The sequence below is a fragment of the Talaromyces stipitatus genome, genomic scaffold (genome assembly GCF_000003125.1).
Source record: "Talaromyces stipitatus ATCC 10500 scf_1105507295541 genomic scaffold, whole genome shotgun sequence".
Classification (NCBI taxonomy): Eukaryota; Fungi; Ascomycota; class Eurotiomycetes; order Eurotiales; family Trichocomaceae; genus Talaromyces; species Talaromyces stipitatus.
In genome coordinates this window covers 3,874,060-3,887,848 of record NW_002990115.1, presented here as the reverse complement: position 1 = coordinate 3,887,848, position 13,789 = coordinate 3,874,060, and the positions used below count along the sequence as shown (strand labels likewise).

The window sequence follows — 13,789 nt, the reverse complement described above, 5'->3', positions numbered from 1 at the left end:
ATGTTACACTCTCAAAAATTTCTCCGTCTGTTACTTTCTATTTTGGACTTTGTGGTCCAAATCAATTGGAAAAAAAAAAGTCTAATTCTCGCAACGTATTTCCTTGTACAGATTGCTGTGCATGTCGATTCATATTATTACAGAGTGAATTATTAATCTATTTCGATTCAAGAGTCGAGAATGAGAGAGCATGTTGATCTGATCACGGACCCTGCTCATTAGTCTGACTGTGGATTTATTTAGACAGGGGCCAGCGGGTAGACCGTCCAAAGGCCGAAGTTTCTTAGTATCCAGTCCGGCGCCGGGAAGGAGAGACGGTTTCTTTTCTTATTTCTGATCTCTGATTCTCTTTAAGCATGTGTACCGTAGCTGATCACTATATATACTATGTATATATACTATATCTTGTATACAATGTATAGAAGTATATAGTCCATAAAATAGCCAAGCTTCCACCGTCGTTACACTACCTACGCCTCCGACTATGTATGTAGAACGTAGTTAATGTCCACTGGGGATAGGTATCCATGTACTCAATGTAGTACAACTCTTCCGCTGATTAGCCCATGCATACCAATCCGATCAATTCAACTAGTATTAGTCGTACTAGTAACCAACCTTGCATCGAGGACTGCTCTAATTCTTTGTCCGTGGTTCCATGCATGTTCTTCGTGTGCTCTAGGATATGTATTTATACTAGTCGAGTCAACTGGTGGTACAGGCTAATTATATATATATATATATAAGCCACTTAAACGGCTACATACCTGCTCCAGTAACTAGGGATCCTGGTCTTTGTGACTACCAGGTAGACATTTATCATTAATAGAATATAGATCAAGCTATGTGTGTACTTTCCTACCAGGTACCCCTGTCCCATTCATCAATGTACATACAATCCAGGACTGTCCACGGGTCACCTGGTACCTGAGCTACTCGGGAAGACTACATGTACCACTATGAATTAGCCTCGTAGCTTAAATTTGACGTCGAGTCGAGACTATTTGGTATTCATGTAGGCTAGATTCTGCTCCTATTGACTTGGCGTGGCTGGACGAACTGCTAAGTATGACACATAGCGCTTAGGTATATTAGGGCTACACGTGCTACAGTGGCACAGATGAATCAATATTACTCTTGCATTGTGCATATCTAAAAAAAAAATCAAGATGTCCGGTCAAACACCGAATGTCTGTAAACGTAACAAAGTAGTCAGTCTATCAAACGAAATAACCCTGCAAACGCCATATTTTCCGAATTAAAAACACTGAACCCGTCCAGTCGAATGCTGATGTCGAGATTCTTTTACGTCGGCTAGGCCGTGGAATGGGCAATGGATAATACGTGAAAGCAACTCGTCTACCAGCGTCGGTTGTTTCCAAGAGGAGCGGAGTTGGAAGCAGTGTAACCACCACCGCCGCCGCCGCCGCCGCGGTGATAGCCACCACGACCACGACCACCTCCCCAACCTCGGCCGCCACCGCCGCCACCGCTGTAGCGAGCCATTTCGTGCAGGCGAGGATCGATTTGCTGCTTGGCCTCACTAAGGATGGTGACAAGATCACGAGCCTGCTTAGAGTCTGCAAAAAAAGTTAGTTCCACCCAGACAATAAAAATTAAGGGTTGACTTACTGTCAGTGGTAAAGAACGTAATGGCCGTTCCCTTAGCACCGGCACGGCCAGTACGACCAATACGATGAACATAATCCTCCGAGTTGTTGGGATAGTCATAGTTGATCACATGAGTGATATCGCGAACGTCTTAAGAATTACACATGTTAGCAAAACTAACGCAGTCATTTCAAGCGGCATGACCTCTGGACCCTGGTCAGTCGCGCGAAGACTAAGACTTGATGCACTCCTCTCTTGGATCGTCACCAAGTTAATTCAGTTAGCCCATGGGCTGGCAATGTTCACGGTCCTGAGCGACCTTGGATAGTATGCAGCTTGAACCGAAATCCAATAAAACTTTCCGTGGCTCTGGAAAATATCCCAGAAATGATATAAGAGCCTGAAAAGTAAATGAAGCAAATCCGCTAAAACTGCACTGTGAGTCCAAGGTCCTCCTGGCTAGGAGCCAGTAAGGTCGAACCCGAAAAAAGCCTGGACTAGTCATGTCGACCAACATGTCTGAAGAGAGAAAAGGCACCGTGCCATATGTCACACGACGTCACTACGGGTTAGAACTCGACAATGTCGAGCATAAAAACCGCCAGAGGCAGAACAGAGGAAAAGAAAGGAAGGGGAAGGGAGTCAAGTTGTAATCATACCAATACCACGGGAAGCCACATCAGTAGCAACCATAATCGGGCTCTTGCCATTCTTGAATTCCTGCAAGACCCAGTCACGTTCGTTTTGCTGTTTGTCACCATGGATAGCTGTATATATTAGAGGCTGATCGATTGCATTCAAGTGGAGGAAACTTACACAATGCTGGCCATCCATCCTGGCGCAAGAAACGAGTAATGTCGTCGGCGACGCGCTTGGTACCAGTGAAGATAAGGCACTTGTTCTTGCGGTCGTCCATGATCTTTTCGAGATGCTTGATCATCTTGTCGCGCTTTTCAAAGTCGGAAACAACTTCGACAATTTGGGTAATACGGTGGTTGGCAGAAAGATCCATCGAACCAATGTTGACTTGAATGAAATCGTTCAAGAAGTCGCTGGCGAGTTGACGAACCTCCTTGGGCCAAGTGGCGGACCACATGCAGGTCTGTCGGTCAGGGCGAATCTGAGAAATGATTTTGCGGATTTGAGGCTCGAAACCCATGTCAAGCATACGATCGGCCTCGTCCAAAACAAGATATGTGACACGGCGAAGGTTGGTCTTGCCAGCTTCAAGCATGTCAATCAAGCGACCAGGAGTGGCAATGCACACTTCAACGCCACGGCTGAGATCACGGATTTGAGGGCCCTTTGGGACACCACCATAAACACAAGTGTTGCGAATGCGAGATGAACGTCCGAATTTACTGATTTCAGTCTGAATTTGAACGGCCAACTCACGAGTGGGTGCGAGAATGAGGACGATGGGTCCATCACCGGGAGAAAGAAGGGGTTGGGCGTTGATATGAACAATAGCAGGAAGACAGTATGTCAAGGTCTTTCCAGATCCGGTTTCGGCGATACCAACAACGTCGCGACCAGAGAGAGCCATGGGCCATCCCTGAGACTGGATAGCAGTGGGCTTTGCAAAGCCCTGAGCTTTGACCTCAGACAAGACGTAGTTAGGGAAACCAGCCTCGTCGAAAGTTTCGACTGGGCGAGGAACATTCCTGCCAGTGACAGCCATCTGGTGTTCTTTACGGAAAGCGTCGACATCTTTTTGAGAACGATTCGTCACATCCTCGTGCTCTTTGTAGAAAGATTTCTCGAACTTAGGGAGAGTGGAAAGATCTGTATGAAACAAAAGTCAGTACAACAACATAAACATTTTCTTTCGGACAGAATACTAACCCCAGTCTTGAGTTTTCAAGCCAGCACCCAGAGCGGACATACGATCACCACCACCACTGCCGCCGTAACCACCACCATTGCTATAGCCGTTGGAGCCGCCATGGCCATTGGAGTAACCTCCACCACCTCGTCCTCTAAATGAGCGTGTTAGTCTGATTCGTAATTTCGTCATTCAACATCGAGTTCTTCATGTCTGAATACATACCTATAACCACCTCCTCCATAGTTGTCACGGGAACCACCGTAGCCACCGCTGCTGCCGCCACGATAAGACATGATTCAGGGTGATGTGTCTGTTAAACGTGGGAAACTGTGTAATAGAGATAGACAAACACTCGGTGGTGGAATCTCGAGAAAGACACCAATACTGAAGACTAATTAAGGAAACAAGAGATGAAAGGGCAGAGGAGGAAATAAGGGAGAAGGAGTTGGCGTCAAGAGGCAAGAAAAAATTTCGAAGAGATTTCGAATCTTTTAAGTAAGAAGGGACGGCGGCAAAAATCAGCACTAGCGGCAGGCGGTAGTACGGTTCTGACAAACGGGGTTTAGCGCGACAGATAATAGGAGCCGGAGTTTCTTACCATTTTGGAAATTTTCTGTATTTTGTACCAGAGCTACGCCTCTGCTCTGTCCTCTCAGTGAAAACACCTGGTCTCACTATTTCGCATCAGACTTGTTCTTGCTGTTGATATTAGCAATTTTTATTTTCTATTCCTTGTTTGCTATCTGTCTGGACTGTGCGCGTGCGGTCCTGGTTTCTATTTGTCCCTTTTTCTGGTTGCCACTCTCTCCGTCAACGAATAATCCTCAGACGTGCAACAACAACTTTGATCCAACCCATAATCCTCTCTATCTTCCCTGTCCGAACGTTTACTCTGGTTAATCTTCCTTCAGCCATACAATTGTGTATAACGCTCTTGATATCCTCCGACCGCCTTCGAACATTTTACCCAGCTTGCGGAGGTTACTCGGTCTTCTTGCTGGAGGAAGATAGATTAGCAACCATTTCTAGCGCTGTCACATATGCACGCTGCAATGCTCCGCTCTAGCAATGGGTTCATACGGAACCTAGGTACTGGTGCTCGTTTCGGCAAGCGATTACAAATTGATAGGCGATCGAGACTCGGCGCTTCATCACATACGACATATAACATCAGCAGAAACTATTCGTCTTATGTTCCACAGCCACGATCTTTGGACGCTGAAAATGGAGAACACTTTGCATCAATCGACGCCCCACCTGAATCCGAACAGGCCCGTATACCGATGAGAGCAGTGCTTCGTAATATGCGCCTGGCAGAATCCAACAACTACAATCGGAAACTGAAGAGAAAGCAACGAAGAGAGGTCGTGGGAGATAAAGAGGATGTCGATAAACTGATGGAATTGGCCAAGGGAAAAAGCCTTCCTGCTGGTGTCAACTCGACCGTTGTCTCGAGAGAACTGAACTGGTTGAAGGATCCTAAAGAGTTGGGAATTCGGATCGGCATACTTCTCCAGTCAGACCAAGTTCCGTTAGCTGTTGCAATGTTACGACGAGCCGAGGCAATGAAAATGGAGACGTCCGCAGCATGGAACAGGCTTTTCAGTTATTGTTTTGACAGAGGCGCGCCTCTAGCGGCTTTTCGATTTTATAATGATGTAAGGACGTGCTTCAAACTTTCCGAGTCTCATTCTGTTTGCTATAACGCATTCTAACTTCTTACAGATGAAGAAAAGGGCGCGGGCCCCGACATCCCATACGTACACTATCATGCTGAAAGGACTCTGTCGAAAGTCTCGCCAATCTGGCGTGAAACCTGTTGAGCTCGCCTACAAGATTTATCGGCAGTTATTGGATCCCGACTCAGATATCGAACCTACTCATCATCATTATCACGCCATGCTCGAGGTGTGCGGAACATATCACGATATGGAAACATTATGGAATGTCGTGGGCGATCTTCCAGAAGCTGGACCCCATAAACCTACAGCACAAACCTATGGTTTGATATTGCAGGCTCTTCTCGACTCTTGCGATAACCAGTTAAAAGAGATCCCAGCGGACCAAATGGAGCTTAGAAAGGAAAAACGTGAAACGCTTATTCTTGATGCGAAGCGATTGTGGGCAGATGTCATAAACCAGTGGCGAAAGGGTGAGCTGGCTCTTGATGGGGAGCTTGTTAGTATAATGGCTTGGGTACTCATTGACCCCATGGATGAGCTAAATACGTACAATGCTCTTGCATTGTACAAGCAAACAATGGATATTCCCATCCTGGTTCCCAAACCACAGAATGCGCCAATGAAAGCTTCCAAACAAGGAAAATGGGAAGCTGCCGTACGTCTCAGCAAGAAGCGGGAAGAGCGCGAAAATGAATATAATTATACGTCCTGGCAGCCTTTGGAGGAACAAGTGGGTAACGCGGAGGAGTCCGAAGATATTTTATCTGCAAAGGAAGAAAGTAGCAATACGGAAGACTTTGTGGAAGATCTCGAAGATGTCTTTGATCCGGTAGAAGAAGTCAACAGCGAAGGCGGACCTTCGTTTCTTGTGCCGGATAACAGGGTACTTCACATTATCTTGACGGTATGCCGACTTTTGACCAAAGGCACAGCTCCAGGCAGAGGCTATTGGAACCTTTTCACTCTGGACCGTGACGGTTACAATATAAAACCGGATCCAGGCAACTTCTATGCATACTTGCGGTTACTTCGAATCTCGCGATCTAGTCAAACTGCTCTCGACGTAATTCGTCAACAAATGGTTCCTACTGGCCGGTTGGACGGAAAGGCACTTCATATCGCCATGAGTTGCTGTCTCCGCGACAGGACAAACCCTAATGTGCTCCTCATTGCGCAGAGCTTTTTGTCCCTCATGCAGGAGCATCTCCCTCTACCGGATCCTAAACCACTAATGAATTTTATTGAGCTTTCGACTGTCCTGACTGAAAATCCTCAATGGCTCCTTGTCCTCAGAGGGTTAGAGGATATTGACCCGAATACGACAAATCTAACGATCATGGGCCGTAATATGAGGTGGTCACTACAGAAGAAGGTTATTACCAGCCTCGAGCCACATGCGAACCGACTCTACGAATCGATGGAGAAAGTGCTCGATTCACCAGTGAAATACTACTCGACGGGAAGTCCAAACTCTCCGGAAACCATCAACGGCTACCTTGCGCTTCAATTCATGGTCAAGTTCCGTGAGCTATTGGACAAGGTGCTCGGGACCCAGTATGCCGATACAATGACCAAGGCAGATCGCGACTGGATTGCACCATTGGCGATCAAATTGAGAAAGTTTTCGAATCCAGAAGTTGCCAAGAAGGTCCAAAGTTCGGTGTTACGTCCGTTGAGTCATCATTATTCGTATGATTGAGCTTGAGATGACTTCTGATGGAGGACTATTTATCTATCAGCATCTTGTAAATCTCTTCCTTGTACCATATTTTCTCTCTTGTATTTATTGTATGCATGACACGGCGTTGATCTGTTAGATCGATTGCATCTGGGATATTTCGATCACATATATAGATATCTGTGAATACATCAATGATCATTTTCATGCTCTCCGGGGGATAGTTAACTTATGGTGTTGATGCGGCTAAGTACGTAAGCGCGCGGGTCTTACATGGCTGGGGACAGCCCAGAAATGCCACTCTAGCTTCTCCGTCAAACATCCAATGCACGATTTGGTCAACCCGTCAAGGAAGCTCTTATCTGACTCCCACGCCTGTAAAGATCTTTTTACGGAATTTTCACTCTGACGGACAGCCCAGCTATCGACGTTGACCCTGTAAGCAATATCGAGAATTGAGATCCAGCTATTGGCTGGTTGCCTGCGGGCGAAACACGACTTATAACTGCGACAGAACAAAATGGCGTCCCATATCAACATTGACGACGATGATGATCTTCTTGATAACGACCTTATTGATGCGGATGACGGTTCGTTTAGCTCATAGTTATAATTATCGAAGTGAGTTATCATGGCTAATATTCTACAAGCTGCCATCGAAGCCGACGATCCATTGAATACATCCGACACAACACCTTTAACCGGAAACATCCAATCAGACATAAATGCAGGCTCATCCTCTTCCTCGCGAGGCGTCGGTGGTATGGGCGGCTTCTCCTCGAATTACCTCACATCCTCTATCCCCGGCGAAGACCGTCGCGCGCCGCAAAACACCATCGACGAGACGGTATGGGAAACACTATCTCGCGATCTGTTGGCGGTATGGGAGAAGATGAGACAGGTTCTCTGGCCCAAGTATTTGCTTGGTGGTCTTCTGGTTAGAGGTGGTGGTGGTATTGGCGGTGCTGCGGAGAGAGGGGAGGCTGCTACAACTCCTACGGCTGCTGGGTTTGGAAGGAATCTGCGTGGTTTGGTGGGGAGATGGCCTGATGCGGATGTTGTGCTTCAGAGTGGGATGAGTGAAGGGTTACGGGATTGGGATTTATGGTATTTCTGTCTCCGTATTGACGCAGGAAGAGTGACTGACAGTTGTGTTTACAGGGGCCCTCTTATTTTCTGCTTACTACTCAGCATGTTCCTCTCCATGCGGGCTCATGGCGATCAATCGTCTCTCGTTTTCTCCGGAGTTTTCTCTATCGTGTGGATCGGCGAGGCCATTGTTACATTGCAGATCAAGTTGCTTGGAGGAAATATGTAAGTCTCATATGCAGGTCCTTAACAGGCAGGGACTTTATCTAATCGCCTTCATACAGCTCATTCTTTCAATCTGTATGCATCATCGGATACACCTTGTTCCCTCTGGTCATCGCCGCTCTTCTCAGTGCATTGGGTCTCCCGATGATTGTGCGAATCCCAGTCTACCTCGTTCTGATTGCGTGGTCTCTCGCCGCTGGAGTCAGTATTCTCGGTGGCTCAGGGGTCCTTCGCAATCGCGTTGGTATTGCTGTCTACCCATTGCTCGTCTTCTATATTTCGATTGGCTGCCTCTGCTTCATCAGTTAAGCAACCGCTTTCAATTGCTTTGCTGTCTATGTATCAATCTCTTGATCACCATCAGGAGATACCCTTATGCGACCTTTGAACAGACCTTTATCTGCCATATTTATGTTTGTATCTCATCCCGTCCATAATATGTATCATGTATAAGTAGTCCGAATAAAACTATTTCTCGAAACATAGAATAAATTGTTGTTGTCATGCGTTGCCGTGGGGCATATTAGTTAGCGTTGGTCACGCATCAACCACCACAACTCATGAACAACAAACCACCAGCTCCAACCTTTGTGATACATACAACCACTACACCGATCACTCTCCTCTCTGCTGTCGACACACTCGTTACACGCCTCGAATTTCCACCACTTTTTCATTCAGATAAGAATCGTCACTCCGTCGATCAATCTCCATTATAAAAAAAAAGCAATTGTTTCTCGGAGTCTGTCCGAGTCACTCAACCAGACAAGAAACAATCCTTCAATTTCGTCCGGTCGGCTCGTAATTTTCGCCCAGCGACTCACCGAGGGGTAACCTATTCAAGATTATCACAATTGGACCCGGATACACATATTCAGAGCCAATACAAACAGCGGTTTTTTGTTTGAATAAGAAAAGAAAAAAGGAGCGAAATCGGCGATTATATTTTTCTGGCTATTGTTTGCTCTACGAAATTCAATCCTACGTAGGCTTCCTCGTGCCAGTTTCTAGGGATCGTACCTATGTCCAACAACTGTCACTCGACAACTGCATTTATTTTTCCTTTCTCTTCATTCTCGCTGTCCTTTCTCGACACAGGTTCTCGGTGTAAGATACCCGAAGAGGGGAAGTCAACAGTAACTGGTAGGGTAAGCCCTCGCGTCAATCCATCACTCACCCCGTGCCATTGAATCTAACATACTATCACGCTGTCGCGGTCAGTCATTCAAACCGTACAATTTCGTCGCTTTGTCTGGACTTCACTTCTGGTCGCTTTTCACTCCGCTCAAGCTGTCAGTCACGGTCTACTCTGGATACGATGTCTGCCGCCTCGGAAGACAAGGACGTCCCCGCTGCACCTCACAATGAAATCGACCTCATCAAGGAAGACGCAGTAACAGCTTCTGATAACGATGCTGCGGAACCCGAGCGCCCAGTGCGAAGAAAACTCCAGGAGACGCGGATAACATCTGATGGAAACCCTTCAGTGCCAGACGATGACGTTGAAAATGCCGATCGGGGTCGTCTAAAGAAGAGGTCTCATGATGACCTCCAAGCTGAAGAAGGAACAACAGAACAACAAACTGACAGCGGCCATCGCAGAAAGAGGTCGCGTGATACAAACGATGACGGTAACTGGACGAAAATCGATATTGAACGGACTACCACCCCAGAGCCGACAGGGAACAAGGACGATGCCTCGGCGCACATACTCAGTCCAAAGAAGAAAAGAAGTCTGGATCAATTACAAGAAAATGGCGCAAGCGCGCAAAGTGAAGAGAAGGCTAATCAAGAGAATGAGAAAGAGCGTGAGACGAAGAGACATCGCGACGCTTCAAAGGATAGACTGGCCGCTGCTGAGGGAGCAGCTTCTACGAAGGTAATTGGTCTTTAATGATCTGGACATGCGGTATTTACTGACATTCTCGATGCAGACATCTCTACCAAAGAGCTTTTTAAACACTTCTGCCGTTTCACCCTTTGCATCATTAGGCGCCAAGTCGTCAGAAAGTGAGGACGCCAAACCACAAACTACATCCTCATCGGCATTCGCTTCATCCGGCCTAGCTTCGTTCGCAGGGTCAGAACAGTCACCCTTTGGTGCTTTGGGAAGTTCAACAGCGTCGGTTTTCAGTAAAGCAACTACAACATCAACGGAAAAGCCTGCCGGAAGTGGTTTTAGCCTAACCTCCAACACCTCTAGTGCTTCTCCATTTGCCACCACGGGCACTTCTGGATTTGCATCCCTGGGAAGCTCTGGGTTCGGAAGTGGGTTTGGCAGTGGAGGATTCGGTGGAAGTGCAACGAAGTTAAGCAGCTTTGCTTCAGCTACTGGAACAGGTTTGGGTGGTTCAACGACGGCGAAACCATTTGGCGCCGATCGAGATTCAGACGAGGAGGAAGAGGAAGAAGAGGGTAATGTGATACCAGCTGGCTTTGAGAAGGAGAAGGAAGACGAACGGTTCTTCGAACAGCAAAGTATGTATCCATGCCCTTAAAAAAAACCGAGAATTGTACTAATGAGTTACACAGTCGAGACCGGCGAAGAAGAGGAAAAGACCTATTTCTCCTGCAAAGCGAAACTATTCCACTTCACGAACAAAGAATGGAAAGAGCGAGGCGTGGGTACATTCAAGGTCAATGTCAAAGAACCTCCTGAGGTCGGCGACGTCGACGATGCCCAAAAGAAGAAGAAGAAGACTGCACGTATGATCATGCGTGCTGATGGAGTGTTGCGTGTGATGCTCAATTCGCCTATCTTTAGGGGTATGCCGGTTGGAGAAGTGGACGGAGCAGAGCCCAAGGGGAAGCAGTTGAATCTGGCAAGTGTGGAAGATGGGAAGACCGTACCTTTGCTACTCAGAGTAAGTCAACCGCCTCCGTCTCCAACATATGGAGTCTTTTCACTAACATCTCGATCTATAGGTTGGAAATGCAGACTCGGCGAAAGAATTATACCATGTGATAATCGATCTACAGAAGGACTTATGAACAAACAGCCCCTGACAGCCACATCGACAGAAGATTTACAATCTTTCTCCTTCTTAGAATCATTATCATCCTCACTACCTCTACAGCTCTTCTCTTCATTCCGTTTTCTTTTGTCTACTTTTATGATAGATAAAAGACCTCCCTTTTTTTCTTTTTAAATCTGATTTGATGGGGGATCGTTGAGCTTGTCTTGTCTGCATGGGCGAATTATACCTAAAGCATTGGTGGAGAGTATTCTTGGAGAATTCTTCTTCGGATAGTTTTTGTTTAATATGATTTCTTGGATAAATATTATTATTTTCTTTTGTATGACTATGTACTACCTAGGCGCAGTGTAGTATGTACCTAGGTAGACGCTGGACGACTCTTCCATTCATCTAAACCTGAAATCCGATATGTGCAAAGATATGCACATATATAGGGAGAAGACAACATCAATAAACGAACCTTTTCAACCCTGGAAATTTCTAATCACTCCCCAATCCCATATCCCAAAACCCAATCTCCAACTCCGTCGCCCTCTTGAAAATCTGCACCAACTCTTCCACTCTACTCGGTGAAACCTGATGCATATGTTCCTCCAATAATACTATCCAACAACCTCAAATCAGCACCCCGTAGCCATTGACTCGAGAAGAAAGGAGAGGAAAATGAAGACTTACCAGACCCAGTCTTAACAGCAGTCACATAATCCTCCGCCACATAATTCTCGATCCACTTCCAATACCTATTATTCTCTTCCCCCTTCACGGTATGATCATCGTCGTCATAGAGACGACGCGCAATTGCGCCGTAGCCGATCAGACAGGGGGCGAGAGCCATTTGGAGTGCTAGCCAGTCTTCGGATTGGCCTATGTCGAGGATATAGCGGCTATAGGCTACGCATGCTTTATACAGGATTCTTAGTTAGGTATTGATGGCTAGAAGGAAAGGGAGCAAGAGACGGACCTTGTTTTTCGGGGGTTGCTTCCATTTCTTCGCGGGTTAGACCGAAGCTGGAGCAGTAGTCGATGTGGAGGGCTGTTTCGGTGTTGATGTGTAGGACTATTCTTGCAGACTGGTACGGCATTAGCTATATGCATGCTCATCTTGATAGAAGGGGAGGTGACTTACGGCGGCTATGGATTCCATTGTGCGAGCTTTGTAGGAAGCGAGAGCATTGCTTCGTGCGAAATGGACCTGTAAAGAGATGTATGAGCCTCGTGATCAATGGAATATGAGCGCACTGAGCAGATATGAACGTACTAGGTAAAGATAATCCTGCACGAGATAATCTTTAAAGTTCTTTACGGGGAGACTCCCATTCCCCAATCCTTCCACGAACGGATGATGCGTAAATCTGTGCCAAATAGGTTGTATATCCGACCTATTGAGAACATAATGCACAAATTGACCACTACCAACAGTCAGAATTAGACGCAATCACCTCAAATCCTGCAGGACAGGGGATATAGCATACGGAGCAAAAGGCATATGATATAGGGAGTGAAAGTGATTAATAGGACCGCTCCCCTGACCCATATCAACACTGAGTTTGATACCAGCTTCGACATATTTGATCGCCGAACGAACGGACGTTTTCAAGTCATTCCCCTTTGCGAGATTGGCCGCTATAGCTGATGCAAGAGAACATCCGGTGCCGTGTGTATTCTTTGACGTCAAATACTCTGTTTCGGTTAGCATCACCTCATCCCCGTCTCCGGAATACAAAACATCAACCACAATCTTCGCCTCTGCGAGCGAATTTGCTCGTACTCGATCTGCTGTAAGTGGTAAATGACCACCCTTTAACAACACGGTTTTTGATCCGAGACCCTGAACTTTTTTGGCAAGTTCGATCATTTCATTTACATTCTCCGGTTCGCTGACTGCTGGCTGACCTGCGTTTTCAAGCAGGAGTTTGGCTTCGGGGATGTTGGGAGTTAGGACTGTGGCTAGTGGGAGGAGGTTTGTGCGGACGTGCGAGATTGCGTTTTGGGGGAGGAGTTGGGAGCCGGATGTTGATATCATTACCTTTTCTGTGTTAGATCTGGATGTATTTTGAAAAGAGTGAAAATTTGTATACCGGATCAAGAACAATAGTCTTGACATTATGTTTCTTCAATTCCTCTGCAATAACATCAACCGTCTCTGCGGATGATAACATTCCTGATATCACATTAATCATTATCCACTTGATTGGGAGACAGAATAGTACCAAGCTTAACAGCATCAGCTCCAACATCCTCCAAGGCAACATTGATCTGTTTCTTGACAAATCCTGCAGGGACAACATGAATATCCTGCACACCCAGCGTGTTTTGTGCTGTTAGACCTGTTGTGGCTGTTAAAGAGTAGACGCCATGGGCTGTCAGGACTCTTTGATCTGCTTCGAGGCCGCTGTTTCATTAGTTAGTATATTGATTGTTGTAACATGAGAGATGATGTGGTATGAAAAACGTACGCTCCACCTGAACTATCAGATCCCGCAATGACGAGGACCCTAGGAAGCATTTTTTGCGCCAGCTTATATCTACTCGCTCGATTATTCTCTGGTTCTTTTAGAAGAGTATTGATCTGATAAAGCAGTTGTCAACCTGACTTAAGAGTCAAAGCGATGCCGGAAAACGAGATAATTCACTGCGGGTCCCCGGTGTGGATTGGTATACCCGCTTATGATGTACAGTAATGCCTGTCTAACCATCT

At 46.4% G+C, this 13,789-nt stretch overlaps 5 protein-coding genes across 7 annotated transcripts, besides 2 other annotated features; 3 read left to right on the top strand and 2 right to left on the bottom strand.

Annotated features, from left to right (window-relative positions):
• Positions 1-723: 723 nt before the first annotated feature.
• Positions 724-746: a sequence feature (AT_rich).
• A 613-nt stretch (positions 747-1,359) lies between these two features.
• Positions 1,360-3,732, bottom strand: TSTA_037820 (RNA helicase (Dbp), putative; the record flags this gene model as incomplete). Its single annotated transcript, XM_002480955.1, has 6 exons — positions 1,360-1,580; positions 1,633-1,761; positions 2,271-2,378; positions 2,428-3,396; positions 3,457-3,590; positions 3,662-3,732. The coding sequence occupies 6 exons, from the start codon at positions 3,730-3,732 to the stop codon at positions 1,360-1,362; spliced, it is 1,632 nt and encodes a 543-aa protein (XP_002481000.1).
• Positions 1,409-1,433: a microsatellite.
• Positions 3,733-4,479: 747 nt separating the features above from the next.
• Positions 4,480-7,004, top strand: TSTA_037810 (pentatricopeptide repeat protein; the record flags this gene model as incomplete). Its single annotated transcript, XM_002480954.1, has 2 exons — positions 4,480-5,097; positions 5,165-7,004. The coding sequence occupies 2 exons, from the start codon at positions 4,480-4,482 to the stop codon at positions 6,818-6,820; spliced, it is 2,274 nt and encodes a 757-aa protein (XP_002480999.1). The 3' UTR covers positions 6,821-7,004.
• Positions 7,005-7,121: 117 nt separating this feature from the next.
• TSTA_037800 (Yip1 domain protein) lies at positions 7,122-8,574 on the top strand. Of its 2 annotated transcripts, XM_002480952.1 has the most exons (5): positions 7,221-7,237; positions 7,314-7,389; positions 7,450-7,906; positions 7,961-8,113; positions 8,173-8,574. In XM_002480952.1, exons 2-5 carry the CDS (start codon positions 7,320-7,322, stop codon positions 8,420-8,422), a joined length of 930 nt encoding a protein of 309 aa, XP_002480997.1. In that variant the 5' UTR covers positions 7,221-7,237; positions 7,314-7,319; the 3' UTR covers positions 8,423-8,574. The 2 variants fall into 2 exon arrangements, with proteins under 2 accessions (XP_002480998.1, XP_002480997.1); XM_002480953.1 differs by having other exon boundaries at positions 7,122-7,389.
• Positions 8,575-8,802: 228 nt separating this feature from the next.
• Positions 8,803-11,388, top strand: TSTA_037790 (nuclear protein export protein Yrb2, putative). 2 transcript variants are annotated; one of them, XM_002480951.1, is made up of 5 exons: positions 8,803-9,261; positions 9,335-9,992; positions 10,048-10,591; positions 10,646-10,977; positions 11,039-11,388. In XM_002480951.1, exons 2-5 carry the CDS (start codon positions 9,432-9,434, stop codon positions 11,102-11,104), a joined length of 1,503 nt encoding a protein of 500 aa, XP_002480996.1. In that variant the 5' UTR covers positions 8,803-9,261; positions 9,335-9,431; the 3' UTR covers positions 11,105-11,388. The 2 variants fall into 2 exon arrangements, with proteins under 2 accessions (XP_002480996.1, XP_002480995.1); XM_002480950.1 differs by having other exon boundaries at positions 9,116-9,256.
• A 13-nt stretch (positions 11,389-11,401) lies between these two features.
• On the bottom strand, positions 11,402-13,597 carry TSTA_037780 (thiamine biosynthesis protein (Thi-4), putative; the record flags this gene model as incomplete). The annotated part of the gene is made up of 9 exons (XM_002480949.1): positions 11,402-11,693; positions 11,767-11,991; positions 12,053-12,161; positions 12,218-12,283; positions 12,350-12,500; positions 12,564-13,117; positions 13,170-13,252; positions 13,302-13,483; positions 13,548-13,597. 9 exons carry the CDS (start codon positions 13,595-13,597, stop codon positions 11,572-11,574), a joined length of 1,542 nt encoding a protein of 513 aa, XP_002480994.1. The 3' UTR covers positions 11,402-11,571.
• Positions 13,598-13,789: the final 192 nt, after the last annotated feature.